General features: G+C 37.5%; 1 protein-coding gene across 15 annotated transcripts in view; it reads left to right on the forward strand.

Moving 5' to 3' along the window:
- Nucleotides 1–15,115, forward strand: part of EYA1 (EYA transcriptional coactivator and phosphatase 1) — a 419,064-nt gene extending 403,949 nt beyond the window's left edge. For 14 of the 15 annotated variants that reach the window (XM_077876586.1, XM_077876588.1, XM_077876591.1 and 11 more), the window contains one exon: nt 13,123–15,115. In XM_077876586.1, the coding sequence (XP_077732712.1) occupies nt 13,123–13,203 (81 nt within the window). In that variant the 3' untranslated portion in view covers nt 13,204–15,115. The other variant, XM_077876592.1, reaches the window with a different exon arrangement.
- Nucleotides 15,116–19,975: the final 4,860 nt, after the last annotated feature.

A 19,975-nucleotide genomic window follows, 5' to 3' on the forward strand; every position in this document is an offset into this window, starting at 1 on the left:
AGGACTTTCCTCAGTAATTTTATCTAATTCTGTAATTCGTATCATTAAAACACACCCCATCAAAGGGAAAAAGTTAAAATTACCTTCGTTTATTTAAAAGAAACACTTTATTCCAGAAAGATCTCTTGAAAGAGTTTTCTGTAGGCACCTCTTCATTCCTAGAAAGACTGCAGAGAACGTGAGAATAGCCATCTAAAAAAAAAAAAAAAAAAGAAAAGAAAAAAGAATAGCCATCTACCAGGCTTTCTTTTTCATCACAGAATTCTATTTCCGTAATACAACATGCTTTGAGGGACAATAATGGGCATCTGTATGATTAAAAAACAAAAAAGTCAAAATGGGAGTAATAGCCTTCTGCATACCAAGAGCAATTTTCAGTTCTAGAGTAAAAGTGGCCTTGTTTTATGACTCTACAACCAAGCTTACTGTACTTACTCTTCAGGTGACTACTTAAGATAAATCACTTGGGAACACCAGGGAGAAAATGGCAGGCCTCCATTATTCTGCATAATGGCAAAGACTTCATCAACAGATGTCCATTTCATTTATTTATTTATTAGATCTTTTTCATATAGCCGACACACACTGTTACGTTAGGTTCAGATGTATAGCATAGCGATTCCACAATTCTATACATTTTACTGTGTTCCTTAAAAGTGTAGCTGCCATCTGTCACCGTGCAACACTATTACAATACCATTGATTATATTCCCTGTGCTGTACCTTTGATCACCTTGACTTATTCATTCCATAAATGGAAGCCAGTATACCTCGCACTCTGTTTCATCTGCTCATCCGGCCTACCCTTGTCACCTCTGGCAACCACCAGTAAATTCTCTGAATTGATGGGGCTATTTCAGTTTTTTTGATGGTTTATGTTTTGTTCTTTAGATGCCACATGTAAGTGAAATCATATGGTATTTGTCTTTCTCTGACTTATGTCACTTAGCACTTAGGTCACCCTCTAGATCCATCATGTTACCACATGTCTCACTTTTTTATGGCTGAGTCATATTCCTTAATATATATACACCACATCTTCTTTATCCATTCATCTGTCAGTGGACACTTAAGTTATTTCCACATCCTGACTATTAGAAATAATGCTGCAGTAAACATAGGGATGCACGTATCTTTTTAAGTTAGTGTTTTTGTTTTCTTTGGATAAATACTCAGTAGTGGAATTACTGGATCATATGTAATTTGTATTTTAAATTTTTTGAGGAACCTCCATACTGTTTTCTACAGTGGTTGCACCAATTTACATTTCCACCAACAGTGCATAAGGGTTTCTTTTTCTTCACATTCTCGCCAAGACTTGTTATTTCTTGTCTTTTTGATATCAGCCATTCTAATAGTAACAGATAATAGATCATTGTGGTTTTCATTTGCATGTCCCCCATAATTAGTGATGTGCTGAGCATCTTTTGATGTGTCTAATTGTCATCTGTATATCTTCTTGGAAAAATGTATATCCTCTGCCCATTTTTTAATCAAATTATTTGTTCTTCTGGTGTTGGCTTATCTAAGTTCTTTATATATTTTAGATAATCAACACCTTATCAGATATATCATTTGCAAATATCTTCTCTCATTCATGTGTTCCCTTTTCATTTTGTTGATTGTTCCCTTTGCAATGCAAAAAGCTTTTTATTTTGGTGTGGTCCCAAGAGTTTTTGCTTTTGTTTCCCTTGCCTGAAGAAGAGACATCATCTAGCAAAATGTTACTAAGGCCAATGTCAGAGAGATGACTACCTATGTTTTCCCCCAGGACTATGGTGGTTTCAGGTCTCACATTCAAGTCATTCTTCCATTTTGAGTTTATTTTGTGTGTGTGGTATAAGCAAGTATTCTTTTATGCGTAATGGTTCAATTTCCCCGGCACCGTTTATTGAAGAGACTGCCTTTTCCCTACTGTATTTTCTGACTCCTTCGTTGTAGAAAAATTAACCATATGCATATGGGTTTATTTCTGGGCTGTTTTGTTCCATTTATCTATGTGTGTGTGTTGATGCCAGCAACCATACTATTTTGATTACTGCAGCTTTTATAGTTTACCTTGAAATCTAAGATGCAATACCTCCAGCTTTGTTCTTCTCTCTCAAGACTGCTTTGGCTAGTCAAGATCTTTTGTGGGTCTATACAAAGTCTAGTACTAAATGTTCTAGCTCTGCGAAAAATGCTATTGCTATTCCAATATTGGTTGCACTGAATCTGTAGATTGCTTTGGATATTTGGGAATTTTAACAATATTAATTCTTTGAATCCATGGACATGGAATATCTTTTCATTTGTTTGTATCGTCAATTTCTTTAACCAGTGTTTTATAGTTTTCAGAGTACAGTTCACTCATCTCCTTGATTAAGTTTATTCCTAGGTGTTTTATCCTTTTTGGTGCAATTGTAAATGGAATTGTTTTTAATTTCTTTTGCTACTTCATTATGAGTTCTAATAGTTTTTTGCATGGGTCATTAAGGTTTTCTGTGTATAGTATCATGTCATCTGCAAATAGTGACAATTTACTTTTTCCTTACCAATTTGGATGGCTTTTATTCTTGTCTCATTGCTGAAGCTAGGACTTCTATTTTAGTCTATTTGTTTATCTTTTACTTCTAATTATTCTACATTGAATAAGAGGGAGAGTAGTGGACATCTTGTCTTGTTCCTGAGCTTAGAGATAAAGCTCCCAGTTTTCACCATGTAGTATGATGTTTCCCATGGGTTTATTATATATGGCCTTTGTTATATGGAGGTATGTTCCTCGGATTCTACTTTGTTGAGAGTTTTATCATGAATGAATGTTGAATTTTTTCAAATGCTTTTTCTGCATTTTTTTAGCTTGCAAACTGAGAAAATTTTTATCCTTGATTTTGTTAAATGCAGTGATCACTTTGGTTGATATCCAGATATTGAAGCTTCCTTGCATCCACAGAATAAATCATGCTTGATTTTAATGTATTGTTGAATCCTTTTACCAATTAAAGATCCTTTTAATGTATTATTGAATGCCATTTACTAATTTTTATTGAATATTTTTACATTTCTGTTCATCAGGAATATTGGCCTGTAATTTGGCGGGGTGGGGGTGTGTGTGTGTGTGTGTGTGTGTGAAGGGGTGGGGAGGTGATATATAGTGTCTTTGCCTGGATTTGGCATCAGGGTAATTCTGGTCCTATAAAATGTATTTGGAAGCTTTTCTTCCTCTCTGTTGGGAATACTTTCAGAAGAATAGGTATTAACTTTTCTTTAAATGTTTGATAGAGGGATGCCTGGGTGGCTTGGTGATTGAGCATCTGCCTTTGGCTTAGGTCGTGATCCCAGAGTCCTGGGATCAAGCCCATATCAGGCTCCCTGTGGGGAGTCTGCTTTTCCCTCTGCCTATGTCTCTGCCTCTCCTTGTGTCTCTCATGAATAAATAAATAAAATCTTTTTTAAAAAGTTTGATAGACTACTCACTTCAGTAGCACATAAACTAAAATTGGAACAATAAATGCTTGATAGAATTCACCTGTAAATCCATCAGGTCCTGAACTTTTGTTTGTTGGAAATTTTTGATTACTGATTCAATTTCATTATTAGTAATTAGTCTGCTCAGATTTTCTATTTATTCCTGATTATTTTTAGATTATATATTTCTAGGAATTTATCCATTTCTTCTACATTGTCTAATTTGTCGGTATATGATTTTTCATAGCAGTCTCTAATTATACTTTATTTTTATGGTGTAGGTTGTTAATTCTCTCCTTTCATTTAAGTCTGACTAAAGGTTTGTCAGTTTTGTTTAACTTTTCCAAGATCCCGCTCTTGGTTTTGTTGATCTTTTCTATTTTTTTTTAAGTCTATTTTATTTCCAGTCTGAACTTTATTATTTCCTTCTACACACTGGGCTTTATACTTATTTAAGTGTAAGGTTAGATTATTTGAGATTTCCCTTATTTCTTGAAGTAGGCCTGAATCACTATAAATTTTCCTCTTGAAAGTGCTTTCACTGTGTCCTAAAGATTTTAGACCTTTGTGTTTTTATTTTCACTTTTATTTTTTATTTCCTCTTTAATTTCTTTGTTGACCCATTAGCCTCCACATCATTTTTTTCCAGTTTTTTCTTGTAATTGATTTTAGTTTTATACTGTTGTGGTCTGAAATGATACTTGAAATGATTTTAATCTTCTTAAATTTATTGAGACTTGTTTTGTGGCCCAACATGTGATCTATCCTGGAGAACATACCAAGTACACTTGAAAATAACATGTATTCTATGGTTTGGGCATGGAATGTTCTGTATATATCTATTAAATCCAGCATATCGGGATCCCTGGGTGGCGCAGCGGTTTGGCGCCTGCCTTTGGCCCAGGGCGCGATCCTGGAGATCCGGGATCGAATCCCACATCAGGCTCCCGGTGCATGGAGCCTGCTTCTCCCTCTGCCTGTGTCTCTGCCTCTCTCTCTCTTACTGTGTGCCTATCATGAATAAATAAAAATTTAAAAAAATAAAATAAAAATAAATCCAGCATATCTAATGTGACATTTAGAGCCACTATTTCTTTGTTAATTTTCTGTCTGAATGATCCATTCATGTAAGGGGGTTATTAAAGTCCTCTACTACTATTATATTACTGTCATTTTATCCCCTTTGTGTCTGTTAATAGTTGTGTTATGTATTTAGGTGCTCCAGTGTTAGATCCTCTTGTTGGATTGATCTCTTTATCACTATGCAATGCCCTTCTTTGTTTTATAGTCTATTTTTGTCTGATATAAGCATTCCTACCCCAGCTTTTTTTTAATCTATTCCATTTGCATGGAAAATCTTTTTCCATCCCTTTACTTTCAGTCCATATGTGTCTTTAGGTCTGAAGTGAGTCCCTTGTAAACAATGTATAGATATCTTGTGTTTTTTTATCCATTTCTTCACCCTGTGTCTTTGGATTGGAGCATTTAGACCATTTAAAGTAATTATTGATAGATATGTACTTAGGGCCATTTTGTTCATTGATTTCTGATTATTTTTGTAGTTCTTCTCTGTTCTTCTCTTGCTCTCTTTCCTTGTGATTGGATTTTTTTTAGCGACATGTGGCTCTTTTTCTCTTTTTTCTTATGTATCTGTTATTAGTTTTGGTTTGTGGTTACCCTGAGGTTTATATATATTATCCTAAGTATATAGCAGCCTGTATTAAGTTGAAGATCACTTAAAATCAAATACATTCTGAAAAAACTTCATTTTTACTTCCATGTTTTATGCACGCTATCATAGTTTACATGTTTTTATTTTGTGAGTCTATATTTTATAGATATACTTGATTTTGTTACTTTTGTCTTTAATCTTCATATTAACTTTATAAATGGTTATTCTACCTTTATGTTTACTTGTGAAATTTTGTCCTTTCATAATTTTCTTCTAATTATGGCCTTTTTGCTTCCACTTAAGGACTCTAACATTTCTTGTAAGACCAGTTTAGTGGTGACGAACTCCTTTAATTTTTGTCTGGGAAACTATCCCTCTTTCATTTCTGAATGATAATCTTGCCTGGTATTCTTGGTTGTTGGCTTCTTTCCTTTTAGCGCTTTCAATATATCATGCCACTTTTTCCTAAACCTGCAAAGTTTCTGCTTAAAAATTAGCTAATAACTTTATGAGGTTTTCCTTGTATGTAACTAAGTGCTTCTCTCTTGCTACTTTTAAATTTTTCTCTTTAAACTTTGCCATTTTAATTTTTATGTGTCATGGTATAGACCTCATTGGGTTCATCTTGTGTGGGATTCTCTGTGCCTTCTGAACCTAGATGTGTCTTTCCTTCCCTGGATTAGGAAAGTTTTCTGCCCCTTTATCTCACTCTTTTCTTTTTTGGATCCCTATAATACGAATGTTTGTTGGCTTGATGTTAACTAAGAGATCCTTTAACCTATCCTTATTTTTATTTTTTTTTTCTTTTTGCTATTCAGCATAGGTGCTTTCCATTATTTTGTCTTCCAGATCACTGATCTATTTTTTTTCATCCTCTATTCTGCTGTCAATTCCCCCTAGTATATTTTTCATTTCAGTTATTCTCCAACTTTTATTGATTCTTTGTTATATTTTCTTTTTGTTAAAATTCTGAGTTCATCCACTCCTCAGTCCAGTGAGTATCTTTATGACCATTAATTTGAACTCTCTATGTTCTGAGGCTTTAAACTTGTTCTTTCTTTGGGAGCATAACCCTTTGTTTCCTCATTTTGTTTGACTCTCTCTGTTTGTTTATATGAATTAAGTAAAATAGCAATTTCCCCTAAACTTGAAGGAATGGTCCTGTGTATGGTCATCCTCGGTGTAGACTGTGTGTGCTTAGCGACTTTGGCTGGCCTGCTGGAGCTATGGCTGGCCTGGGCTTGGGGTCCTGGGGTATTCTGTGCTGGGACTGCCCTGGTGGGATGGCTTGAGCTAGAGTAGTCACAGGTTGGGGCAGTCCTGGTGTTCTTTGTGTGGAAAGCAACCGGGCAGGATAGCTAATGTGGGTATAAGCCAGTGTATCTCAGGGTGTTCTGTGTAGGAGTGCTCTGGTAGAGCAGCTGGAGCCAAGGCAGGCATGGGCCATGGCTTCTCAGGGTACCATGTGCTAGGACGCCCTGGCAAATCATCTACCACCAAAGTGGAGTGTTTTGTGCTTGTGTCACCTTGGCAAGATGACTGGAGCTGTAATGAGCATGCGTATACTGCCATGGAGTCACCTTGGTGGGAGAGCTAGGGGCTCACTGAGGTGGTGAGTCAGCTATGATGTCCAGACCCTGCTTCTTTCCATGCTATCAAGGTGGAAGGGGAACATAGACCATGGCATTTGACCACCACTCCACCACAGATTTTCAGCAGCTCCCTCACTGCTTGGTGGAATTCTAGGGCAAGATCCTTTATATTCTAGTTGCACTTTAAACTGCAGTTTTTTGTGTGCCCCAGGATGGACAGATATGTTCAAGGTTGCTTGGTACTATTCCTCCCTGCTGCTATTCATAGCACTGGAGGTGGGGCTTCATGTCTCTTTTTCTTTTGCCATTTCCTGTGTAGTCTATATTTTGTTGTGCAGAAGGTGTTCAGTCAACTCTCAGTTCTTCAGAAGATATTGCTAAATAAGTAAGTGCCTATTTGATGTGTTCATAGAGGAGGTGTGTTCAAGGTCTTCCTGCATTGCCATCTGTATACTAGACAAACTAAAAAAAAAAATGTTCATTTTAAATGTGAACTCCAAAATTTGTTGAAATCCAAGATGAAGTAGAGAACCTGATTGATAATGCTGAATTCTAAGTGAATTATTCAGGAGAAAAATGAGAGCTGCCTTTGGAAAAAAAAAAAAAAAAAAGTAAAAAAGTAACATTTTTAATGAATTTTTTTGCTTATAGAATTTGAGACATGGGGATTACTAACACCAACTATGGTGAATTTTAATGAGAACATTATGTATGCCAGGTCCTAAACTGGATTTCATCTTTGTTCTTAAAGAATTCACATCTGTCTAGAATAGAAGCCAGATATACAAATAATAAAAGAGCAATGCTGTGCAATAAATTTCATCATGAATTTTTAGAAAACTCTATCTTCCAAGATCTTTTTATTTACAACTTAGGAAGTATTTTTACCTCCAGATGCAAATTCTCCACAGATAAAATGAAAGCACAGTTGTTTTGTTGGTTTATATGTATACAAATGGTAACTACACACTTTTTTCTGTACCTGCCTTTTTTAACAATATATCCTGGTAGTCATTCCATATCAATACGTGGAGTTCTCTATCTCTAATTGTTTTAAATGTCTGCATTGGTATTCTGTTACATGGATGTGCTGTATATACTTCAATGAGTCCCTTGAGGCTAAATATTTAGGTGGTTTCCCATATTTACTACTACAAACAGTTCTGTAGTGAATGGTCTTTATGTTATTCAGGCAGGAGCAAGTGTATCTGTGGAATAAGTCCCAAGGAGTACAATACCTAAGCCCAAGGTTATGTCCTTTTGTGTTTAGCATCTTATAAATATATTCTTCAGCAAAATTCAACTTACATCTGAGTGTCCAAGCACACAGCTTTTTATGTTAGTGATTTCCTGTATAACTAGAATGCAAAAATGCAAAAAACTGGATGAGGAGGAAAGGTAACATAAAAGAATTTGGGAAGTTGCACATATGGACAAGACAAGAGGAGCAGGAAGGATGTATCATTTTCCCATTAGTCAGGGAATATTTTGGTTCTAATCACCCCAAAACCTGTGCTACTTTCCAAGATTCTGGCTTTAGCATCCATTTCTCTCAATATATGCCTAGTCTTTTTGAAAATATTTTGTTTATTCATGAAAGACAGAGAAAGGCAGAGACATAGGCAGAGGGAGAAGCAGGCCTCCTGCGGGGAGCCCAATGCGGGACTCAATCCCGACCCCGGACCATGACCCGAGCCAAAGGCAGATGCTCAACTACTGAGCCACCCAGGCAAATAAAATAATATGCTCATCAGTTTCAGCTATCATTTCTGTTAATATTTGTGGTTAGCCCTGTTTTCAGTCCCATGGCTCTAGTTACCTGATGGAGTATCTTCATTTAAGCAACCTATGCCATCCCATCTGAATATCAGCTAATGAACTCAGTTCACCCACGCAAATTTTCTTTGGTGGTCCCTTCCTCCAACCCATCACCAAGATGCATGAATTGTTCCTTCATGTGGCTCCCATCCATTGTGCACATTCCATTTCCACTGTCCTGTGGCATAATTTCTCTGCTACTGGCCAGCCACACCTCCAACTATCTTCCCAGTGCTTCTACCTATAAAAACCTCCTTCCTTATTAGTCTTTATTATGAACATAACATTCTAGCCCCATCACTTCCAGACCAAATGCCCTGTTGATCCCACCTATCATCTTTGTCATATACCGACTCCTGACTGGGAGTCCATCTCCTTTCCATCTACCTAACCAGCTTTGCCCATTCTGCAAATTCAGTGAAGGCTCAACTTACCCTTTCCAGCATACAACCAAGATCTCCTCCCTCTCAATCTATTCATTGATTCTTTTTGTTTTATTGAGATGTAATTGATAGACATCACTGTATAAGTTTGAGGAGGTATGTAGCATAATGATTTAGTTACATATTATAGCAATCATTTCACAATATTAGTTAACATCTATCATACGGCTACAAAAAATGTGTTTTTTTTTTAAGTTTTTCCTTATGCTGAGAATTCTTAGAATCTGTTCCTAAATTTCAAATATACTATAAAGCCATATTCTTTATCTTACAACCAGATCTTTCAATCACTTTCATATAATCCCACCCTATGTCTGGTAGCCACAAATCTGATCTTTTTTTCTATGAGTTTGGGTTTTGTTTTCTTTAAGATTCTAAATATAAGTGAGATCATATATTGCTTATATTTCTCTGACTTATTTTACTAGGCATAAGGTCCATCCATGTTGTTGCAAATGGTAGGATTTTCATTTTTGTGGTTCAATAATATTCCATTGTATATGTATGCTACAACTCTCTTATCCATTCCCTCATCAGTGAACACTCAGGTTGTCTCCATGTCTTGGCTATTGTGAATAATGCTGTAATGAACAAAGGGCACAGATATCTCTTCAACAATGTTTTTGTTTCCTTTGGATATATACCCAGAAGTGGAATTGCAGGATAATATGGTAGTTCAATTTTTTTTTTTTTTTTTTACATTCCCACCAATAGTACACAAGGGTTCCCTTTTCTCCACGACTCGCAAGCATGTTATCTCTTGTGTTTTTGGTGATATTCTCACAGATATAAGTTCTCATTGTGGTTTTGACTTGCAGTTCCCAGATTAGTGATGTTGAACACCTTTTCACGTATCTGTTAACCATCAGTATATCTTCTTTGGAAAAACGTCTCTTTAAGTTCCCTGCCCATCTTTAATTAGGTTATTAAACCAACATATATGGTTTACAGATTTTTTTCCTCCCATTCTTTAGGTTGTCTTTCCATTTTGTTGATCATTTCATGTGCTATGCAGAAGTTTAGTTCGATGTAATCCATTTGGTTTTTTGCTTGTGCTTTAGAGGCCATATCCAAAAAACAATCATTGCCAAGTTCCATGTCAAGCAGATTTTTTCCTATGGAGTTTTCTAATTTCTGGTCTTACATTTTAGTCTTTAATCCATTTTGAGTTAATTTGTGAGTGGTGTAAAGTAGGGGTCTAGTTTCATTTGTTTACATGTTTGCAGCCAATTTTCTCAGCACCATTTAATGAAGAGACTGCCTTTTTATCCACTGAGTATTCTTGGCTTCATTGTCAAATGTTATGTGACCATATATATGTGGTCTATTTCTAGGTAGTTGATTCTGTCTCATTGATCTATGTGTCTGTTTTTATGCCAGTACTATACTGTTTTTATTACCATAGCTTTATAATATACCTTGAAATCAGGAAACGTGATGTTTCCCACTTTCTTTCTCAGGATTGCTTTGGCCATTTTACATTCATTTTTTTCTACTTCTTTAAAATGCTATTGAAATCTTGATAGGAATTGCAGTGAATCTATGGTTGGGTAGCACACATTTAAACAATATGAATTCTTCCAATCCATGAACATGAGACACCTTTCCATTTGTGTATAGTAGTTTCTTTCATTAATGTCTTGTGCTTTTTAGTGTGGCTATTTTCCTTGTTTAAATTAATTCCTGTTTTTTTTTTTGCAGGTAATTTGTCATTAGTATGTAGAAACACATATAAAAATCAGTTAATTTTGTGTTCTGCAGCTTTTATTGAATTTGCTGGTTAGATCTAGCATTTGTATATAAAATCATGTAATATGTAGGTAATTTTTCATCCTCTTCAATTCTAATTCCTCTTCTTTTTCCATGTTGGTTCTTGTCAGTGGGGGCATAGGTCATGCATATTATTTTATACAGCTGCTGTAGCTACAATATTAATGTTATAGGCTTCATTAAGCCAAGACACAACCTTGAGTCATTTCCCCAAACTTTCATTTTATGGGTAAGCTGGGGCTCCAGGAAAACTAAGTCATAATTCAAAATTGCATAATTATTTTCCTTAAAAATGATGTGTCAGAAATGGACTTGAGATTAAGTAGTAAAATGAGCAGGTTGCTAAATGGTACATACTACATACACAATTTCAAATATAAGAATGCACATATAAAAGATATAGAAAAATATGGAGGCTATCTGGATAGTAGGATCAGAAAGGATTCACATTTCTCTATAAAACTGAAGTTCTACTTTATGCAAACATTTTACAGTACATGTGGATTTTTATTCTAATAACAGAAAAAGAAGGAAAGCTTTCTGTGTTATAACTACAAATATTTTCCAAATCTGATCTATATATCAGTCACTCAAATTTTCAGTGTCCTTCACTCAACAGAATTCAGAAGGGAGTGTGTTTTAAGCTATATACTATGGTGCTGATAATTTATACTGCTGGATTAAAAGGCCATTGAGAATAGTTAGGAGGCATTAGAGCATCTGGGCTTCAGATTCAGACCAGACCTGATGTGAATCGAGTGTTCACTCCTTACCAGCTGTTATTTAAACCTCTCTGCTCCTCCTCTAAGGCTCAGTTTTTATTTCACTGATGAAAAAATGATGGTGAGAATCATAGCTGTCATTATTATCATGGAACAGGCCCTGCTCCATGTGGCTCCTGCAGCCAATCATGTCTTTCTCTCATATACAGCCAGCATCCTAACAGTGAACCTCTCCTTCATTCTCTGCCCTCTAACACACACAGCCGTCAAGTGTTCTTCTGAATAGTCATCCTTTCATACCTAGCTTAACTACTACTACCTCTTACCAAGTATTTCCCCAGTTTCTCAGGTAATGGGAACTGGCCTCCTCCTAGTCCTTTCATAACAGAGATAAAGGCTCTTGATTGTTGTATATTTCTACTTCTCACCCAGACTGAGAGGGTGGACCAAGGCCATCTTCTCTACCATCCCTGCAGAGGCAAAACAGACTGCATTACTTTTGATTAGAAAAACAGGAGTGAATGAATGCAAAGTTGCCAAGTAGATCATACTAAAACTTTGAAAAGAGATCTCTAGTACTCGATGCTGGACTGTTGTTATTGAAAAATACAGAGTCCAGAAAGGTCTACATTTGAATTGGAAAGTGGTATATGCTTTTAGCAGATTACTTGAGACAAAGGCATTATTAATAACTTAATAGTGTGCATTTCCAGAATACAACAGCTATGTGATTTACATCAAAATAGTTACTCGCTTCCATTTTTACCTACTAATTTGCTTCTACGCCAAATGCTTCTGTTAGTCTGATTTTAATTCCTTAGCGCTATAATTGCAAATTAGGCCTTCACCCTGTTTCTTTTGTTTAAAAAGCTGCTTTTCTATGGACTAAGTAGAATGTTGTCTTCTGAAAAATGGTTACTTTTCTCTTATTTGAAAAAAAGATTTGCTGATGCTTAAGTACTTACTATAGAGCTTTTGAGCAATAACAATTTATAATCATGTTTTCATCCTTCATGGGTGAAGTAATCTCCTTTTCCTATCTCTGGCTAATTCAGGTGTTTTACAAATATTCTCATCATTTAAACTAGATTTTTAGATTCTTTTTAAACAACTACAAAAAAATGTTATATAGTCACTGAAAATTTTCCCATATGGTAAAGCCATTTCAAGGTCAACATGAAGAATCCCTAATGGAAGTAAATGGAAAAAAGCTGCTTCTTACAGGAGTAAAACTAAGTTTTGAAAAATATAAAATACTACCAACTAAGGAAAACTGCTTTAACGTTCAGCCTTAAAAATCCACTGGCTATGTATTTTGAAAGGCAACCATTTTTGACAAAGTTTCATTCATAGCTACTGTATTTTATGTAAAGTTTGGACTTGGCACTCAAGTCACAGTGTAGATCGACTTCAGAAATATCCATCACTTTCTTAAAAGAAACAGACTCCAGATTATATTTTAAAATGCACTCCAGTAGTCTTAGGGGAGGATTAAGTTTGAATTTTTGTTTTAAACAGATGTGATGTTAAGATCTTCCCTGGCAGTTCTCACAATACTGAAAAAAGGGGATGAGCGTTGTAGCGAATTTCAAAAGCAGGTTTAAGGCTTCTTGCTGGGAGCACTGTCTGCCCTCACCGTGTGTCTGCCCCTTCCACAGCATGCGATGCCCTTCTGGAGGATCTCTAGTCACTCGGACCTCATGGCCCTACATCATGCCTTGGAACTGGAGTACCTGTAACGGCCACATAGCACTTTGAAACCGCACAACTGCCCTGTGACCAGGAAAATATCCAGCAGGCCTGAGTCCTGTGTCAGCGCTGGAGTACCCAACGTAGTGATTTCAACATGGTGACACACAGCTGCTGTCGTTCTTCACCTCTGCCCTTGTGGTAAATGAAGGACCACACCTATCTCTTCAGAACAGCTGTTGACTCTAGTACTGTGAATCCAATGAAAATAAGCCATGAGAATGTTCTAGTACAGTGTGATGTGTCTTTGCCACATTAACTACGTGGTTCAAACCTGTGAAGAAAGGACCTGCAAACGCTTACATTGTTAGCATCTTCAATGTGACATAAACAGCTTCTCCAGTACAGCAAACTTGATTGCACAACAAAGACTGAAATGGGTTTCCTGAATCCGTGAGGGGATTTTCTTGTAAAGAAAGTTTACTTTTTTGGTGTCTCATACCCAGGGTAATCTGTACATCTCTACTTATTTATGAACAGACTTTTTAAAAACAGCTTTATTGAGGTATGATTCCAGCACCATACAATTCACTCAACCAGACTTTTTTGACATCAAATAATTGAAGAGACAGTAGCATCATAATAAGCGAGTAAAGGCCTTTGCCTCACGACACAGCAAGTACTTTGAATCTTAGCACATTGCAAAGTAGTTTAAAGTATGTCTAATTTAAACGTGTAATATGTACATCACTGAGACAATCATGTACAGAGAGAATTTTTGGTGTAAATTTGTAATAATGGATGATTCTTTTACATATTGTTTAGAAAATGATATTGAAAGGTAGCAATGCCTTGATAGTGAAGTATGAGGCGATGTGTGCACAAAGTCATGTGCAGTGCCTTATCGAAGTACTGGGTATAAATATGTAGATAATGGAAGTTTTTGTTTTTATTTTTAGATGATGTTGTCAAGACCAAAAGCATGGATGTTAATAGGATTTTGTTTTCCAAATTATTTTTCCCAATTTTTTTTTTATTGATATTAGGAGGACCTTGGTAAAACAACACAGCAGTGTCTTAAATAATTTGAAAAAAAGTCCTCTTACAACCTCACTTTTTCATTTTCAATGCTATTGTATTATATGTAACTACTTGAAAAAATTATGCAAATGCTTCTTCCCACAGAAAGAATGTAGATGATTGATAGATATATTTTATTAATAAAATGGTTCTTGAATTGGAGACTAGCAAAGTTTTTGTGTGCTCAGATTTTAGGGTCTGCATTTTCTTGCTTAGATAAAGAAGGACATTACCACATATCTGGAAATCAACAAAATCTTTTTGATTGTCCCTTCTGTTTTCCTCCACATCATCTTTCCCCCACCCTCACTGGAAAGTTCATTGCGGGCAGTGGACATGGCCCGATCATCACCACCAAGGAAATATCACCAAGGTTATTCTTCATCTACATTATGTATAAAGCATAAATATGGGAAATAAAAATTGTCACCTCTGTTAGGCCATAAGACAGTTTCTCCAAAAGTGATGAGTTTGGGCAGTAGTTTTCATCTAAAGCCTTCCATTGTTATGAAATTATTTTTTGGATGAATTTTCTTTAATATTACATTGGGGGAAAAAAACAAACACCAGCTTTAACCCAAAGTAGCTAAAAAGCTACTCTATCTTTTCCTGAAGTTTCATGTTGCTGCTAGAATTAGTTGTGAATTTTCCAAATTGTTTAACAATTGAATTTGTTTTTTTTTCTTTTTTTTTTGCTTGAAGCGAACAGAAGTTGACAATTTTTTAGCCTTTTCATTTTATGTTTTTGTAATACACAGATTGGAAAGACAAAGTTTATCTTGGCTTTACTGTATAAAGGTGTGTTGTGTCCACAATTGTGTACAGAATTTTTCTTCATTAATTTTGTTTAAATTAATAAAATTGATTTGTGAAGTACTGTAAGTTCCTTGAATGTATTTTTTTTCTCTCTCATTTAGGAGAAATAGCAGGATCTTGGTTGCATTAGCATGCTTCTTGTCCAACAAAAGGAAGTGGTATGAAGCAATTGTAGTAATAATGGCTTTATCAGTCCTTGAGGGTAACAGCTGTTTCTCTGATCACTGTAAGAACAGATGAATAGAAAAGCTCTACACTTCCTCTAAAACTATATAAACTGGACGACCCTCACTCAAATTTACTATAGAACAGAATTCAGCATCAAGAATCTTCGATTGACAGAGCATAGATTTAGCCATTTAAATACTGTAGGGACAGCAATATAAAGCAGTTTCGTCTATAAAGAACACCCACAACATTTACCTCTAAAATTTGGCCAGATTCATCACTGACAGGGAGCTATAAAACAGCATAACTTGCTTGCTCCTGAGATTTAATCTTAGAAACATAACATTCATACATACAAACACATGAAAAACCAAACCTGCAGTTATTGGACTCATTTATCAGGCCCATGATGTTCATTTTTCACAGGTGCACACCCAGGCAAGTGGCTTGAGCAATGAAGTATATGAGCATGCTTGGACACCCTGAGAATAAAAAAAAGTTTGGACAAAGTCTTCAAAGAGAGGCAAGAATGGAAAGTGGAGGGATTTTTAGGTCTCAGGTAAAGAAAATAAGAAAAATGGGCTAAATGGAGGGTATAGCTTCAAAGATCATTTTTTAAAGCATCATTTCTAACATGACACTACTTGGCCAAAATATTTAAAAGGTTTCCCTTTGACCATTGATGAGAGCCCAGATCTTCCCACTTGGCATTCTCAAGTTTCCAAATAGAGTATCTACTCTCTTCCCAACATAATCTCTCATTACTGCTATGAACAAACCAGTACAAATTAACTGGACTTTTTTTTTTTTTAAGATTTTATTTGTTCATGAAAGACACAGAGAAAGGCAGAGACGTAGGCAGAGGGAGAAGCAGGCTCTAGGCAAGGAGCCTGATATGGGACTCGATCCTAAGACTGCAGATCATGCCCTGAGCCAGGGACAGGCTGAGCCACCCAGGTGTCCCTTAACTGGACTTTTTAATGGACCAAACCACCTGTAAAGCATCCCTGCCTCATCTTTGTTCAGACCATTCCCATTGCCATTAATGACTTCCTCTACCCTCAATCAGCCAAAACAAATGCTTTAGTTCCTTCTTTGGAGCCTTGTTTCCCATCATGGCGCACAGTGTTAGCCCCCTCTCCTGAACTTCTCTCACTCGATGTCTATACTTTCACTGGAGTTCGTATTATTTCCTTTCATAAAGATTCTCTGGGCCCCCACTATGGGGGAAATTGCCCTTGGTGCTAATGAAGCAAGTCCCGGCTCCTGAGGATGCAGCTTTACACTAGAGTAGATAGGACTAGACCACACAAGACATGAATGAATGAATGCATGAATGAATGAATGAGAGATACATTCAGTCAAAAACACACTTGATGGAAAATTAAGACAGGAATAGAAGTGACAGGGCCTGAGCTTCCTTGGAAAGGATGGACAGAACCAAAATGTATGAAATGAGACCAACTGCTAAGAAATAGCATATGAATGGGACACCTGGGTGGCTCAGTGGTTTAGCACCTGCCTTCGGCCCAGGGTGTGATTCTGGAGTCCCAGGATTGAGTCCCACATCGGGCTTCTTGCATGGAGCCTGCTTCTCCCTCTGCCTGTCTCTCTCTCTCTCTCTCTCTCTCTCTCTCTCTCTGTGTCTCTCATGAATAAATCTTTTTTAAAAAAGTAGCATGTGAAGGTCAGGGGCAGAGCAACAGGCAAAGGTCCTCAGAGAAGAATGCTTGTTCTAGGAGTTAGAATCATGCTCATGGAAAAAAAAAAAAAAAAAAAAAATCATGCTCATGGGTCTAAGAAGAGATGACTTTGGAAAGGAAGCCTTGAAGTCATGGTAAAGGATTTGGATGTTATTCTAAATGCAATGGGAGACCATTGAGGCTTTTGTACAGGAATGTGGCCAAATCTGACACACTCTGAAATGATCACTGGTTGCCGGATGGAGAAGGGGATGTCAAAGAGCAAGAAAAGAAGTGGGGAAAACAAGCTACTAGCCCAAGAAGGCAGAACTAGTTCTTTGACTAGACCATTTATCAGGGCACTGCATTATTCTGGCTTGTCAAAAAACAAGGTGAAAAAAGATAGTCCTGTCCCTGACCTTAAGCAGGGACAGATAGTAATTTAAAAAGAATCAATTATAATTGTAAAACAGGCTTCCATGCACAGTAAGGATGGGTGTGAAAGTGGGGCTGCACAGGCAGCCTAGGCAAGCAGGGGATGCTTCCCTGCAGAACTGGCATCTAAACTGAGACCTGAAGGCTAGAGTTGGCCTGAGCAGAGGGAAGAGAAATAGAAAAATGGAAGAGGCCTTGTGTGGAAGAAGTGTAACAAGGGAAGGAGAGAAGAAAAAGCCATGGGACTATGAGCCTGACCCCTGAGGGAGGGTGGAAGTGGCCAGAAGATGGAGGGGGTCTTTACCTGTCCTTCATCTCAGAGTAAACTTCAAGCTTAGTGCTTACTATACACAAGTTTGACTCTTCCCCTTCTCCATGGGAGAAAGAAAAATAAGGGGATAGGAACAGAAATTTCACTCAGCTCCTGTGTTAACACAACCTGGAGCCCTTCAGTGCGGCAGCAATTCCACATGAGACTTAAAATGTTAGGTCTAAGTAGTGTAGTTGAGCCCCTTTTAATTTACAGATTACAAAACTTGGGTTAAATGCTTTGCCAGGGGTCACAGCCAAATAAGGCAGAGTCATGACCCCAACCAACTCTTGGATACAATACAGAATCCTGGAAAGTTCATGAGCTCCAGGGGAAACGAACCTTGGCTTTGCCTCCCTGCTCCATCACTACATACAAGGGGGAGCTTCGGCAGCCCCTCAATTTTCAAGGTATATGCAGTGTCCGGTCCACACAGTTAACACAATTTCCCAGTGATGTCCTTTTTTTCAAAACCTTAGCACCTCAATTCCATGTCATCTTTTCAGAAGCTGATTTAAAATTTGTCTTTTAATCAGTATTTACAAATGTCAACTTATAGCAACAACTGGGAAAATTTGCTTTTAAAAAATATCTGAAGGCACGTAGATGTTTCCCAATTCAAATGAAGATAAAGGAGGCCATTTGCTTAACAGAATGTAGAGATGATGCCACCGATGCTATGTATTCATTTAAGACCTGTGAGAAATTTCCTTCCAGACACAGGACCTTACCCACACTCCATGCAGCTATACAAGATTCAACTGGAAGAGTCCTGTCCACCCCATTCGGGATATTTTTTTTTGAGAATCCAAAAGGATAGATTCAGTAAAAGCACTTCTTTCAATGTCTCTCAGAATGTTTCCATTTCTCTCTATTCTGTGCAATTATACAAACTGACAGGATAACTTGTGGCAGAAGAAATGAAAGGGTTTGTAATTTAGGAAACCTTTGGCCCCACTGACTGAAAACAGGTTGTTTGTAAAAAGGAAATCCTGACCTCAGCTAACTGGCAAACTCTGTCAGAAGCAATAGAAGGAAGCGAGGGAGAAAGAACAGCGCTGGGGATTTTTATTGGCAACAGAAGAAAAACGGATGCTCTGCCAGAGGAAAGCCCTTCGAAGAGAACTCTCCAGTGGGGGAACAAGACACGCCCAGAGTTACTGAGTGTGTGACTGCACAACTGCATGGTGGTTCTGTTCTGGTTTTGTGGGCTGGTTTGACTGGGGGAGTTTGCTGCATGGGACACTGGCTAGACTGACATTGCTGAAAATGGATTTCCTCCAGTTACCTCAAGTTGGAGTCCCACTTCTGCTACAAGCACTCCATGGCCTGTCCCATCTTCTATCTTGGCTTGACATAAAGCTCTAAGGACCACAGACAATGGAGTGTGTATGAGGAGTCCACGGAGATAAACCATCTAATGTTTTCTGTGTTAGCGCTGCCCATCAACTCACCCGCACTAACTTCCACCCTCTCTGTGCTGTTTGTGTGGCCAGACTCTGCAGTGACCTCTGGGTAACTCCACAAAAGAAAGGAGGTCTCTGCACATTCTGATTTCCTTATGCCAGTAATTTTCAATTAGCTGCCCATTGGAATCATTTAGGTGCTTTGAAAAATACTTCATACCCACTAATTTGTCTCAACTAGGGCTCAAGCGGTAGCTAAGGTTCAAAGCCATTGTTTCATGACAACCAGGTATATGTGAGAGTGACCTCCACTGTAGTCACCTCCTGGCAGGTCCAGGCAACTTGGGAAGTATGTTTTCCAGCTCTCAGTTTTACCTTTCCAATTCATTCTGATTCCCAGTTGGCCATGCCTATATTTCTGAAATCCTTATGACTCCATTTCAACACCTGGAGAGTTCTTACTATGATTAACACTTCTGCCTCATACCTGGGGTATCCCAGAGGGCTGGCCAAATATTAGGGAAACAGAGATATATGATAGAAGGTAGACTGTGATGAGGACCTCACTAGACTGTAGAACACCTGCAAAGAGGGCAAAGGTTGCAAAGAAAATTTAATTTATAATGGTAGTCCAGAGGGAAAAGCAATGAATGCAGGCTGGAGAGACCGGAGAAGTCTCACTGAAGAGCTGATATTTTTGTTGGCCTACATAGAAAAATAAGATGCTGATGGGCTCCTAAACCCAGCCCTCACCTGGATTAACAAGAGAAACATACAGTAACCACAGGCTGAAAGACAGTGTGTGGGGGGGGAGCAGGGGGTGGCTGCAATAATCTGAACAAGATGTAATGAGAGTCTATCCTATGGCAGCCCTGAAGACAGAAATATGGAACCAACATAGTAGATGTCCCAGAGGCAGCGCTAC

This window comes from Canis aureus, chromosome 28 (assembly GCF_053574225.1).
Source record: "Canis aureus isolate CA01 chromosome 28, VMU_Caureus_v.1.0, whole genome shotgun sequence".
NCBI lineage: Eukaryota > Metazoa > Chordata > Mammalia > Carnivora > Canidae > Canis > Canis aureus.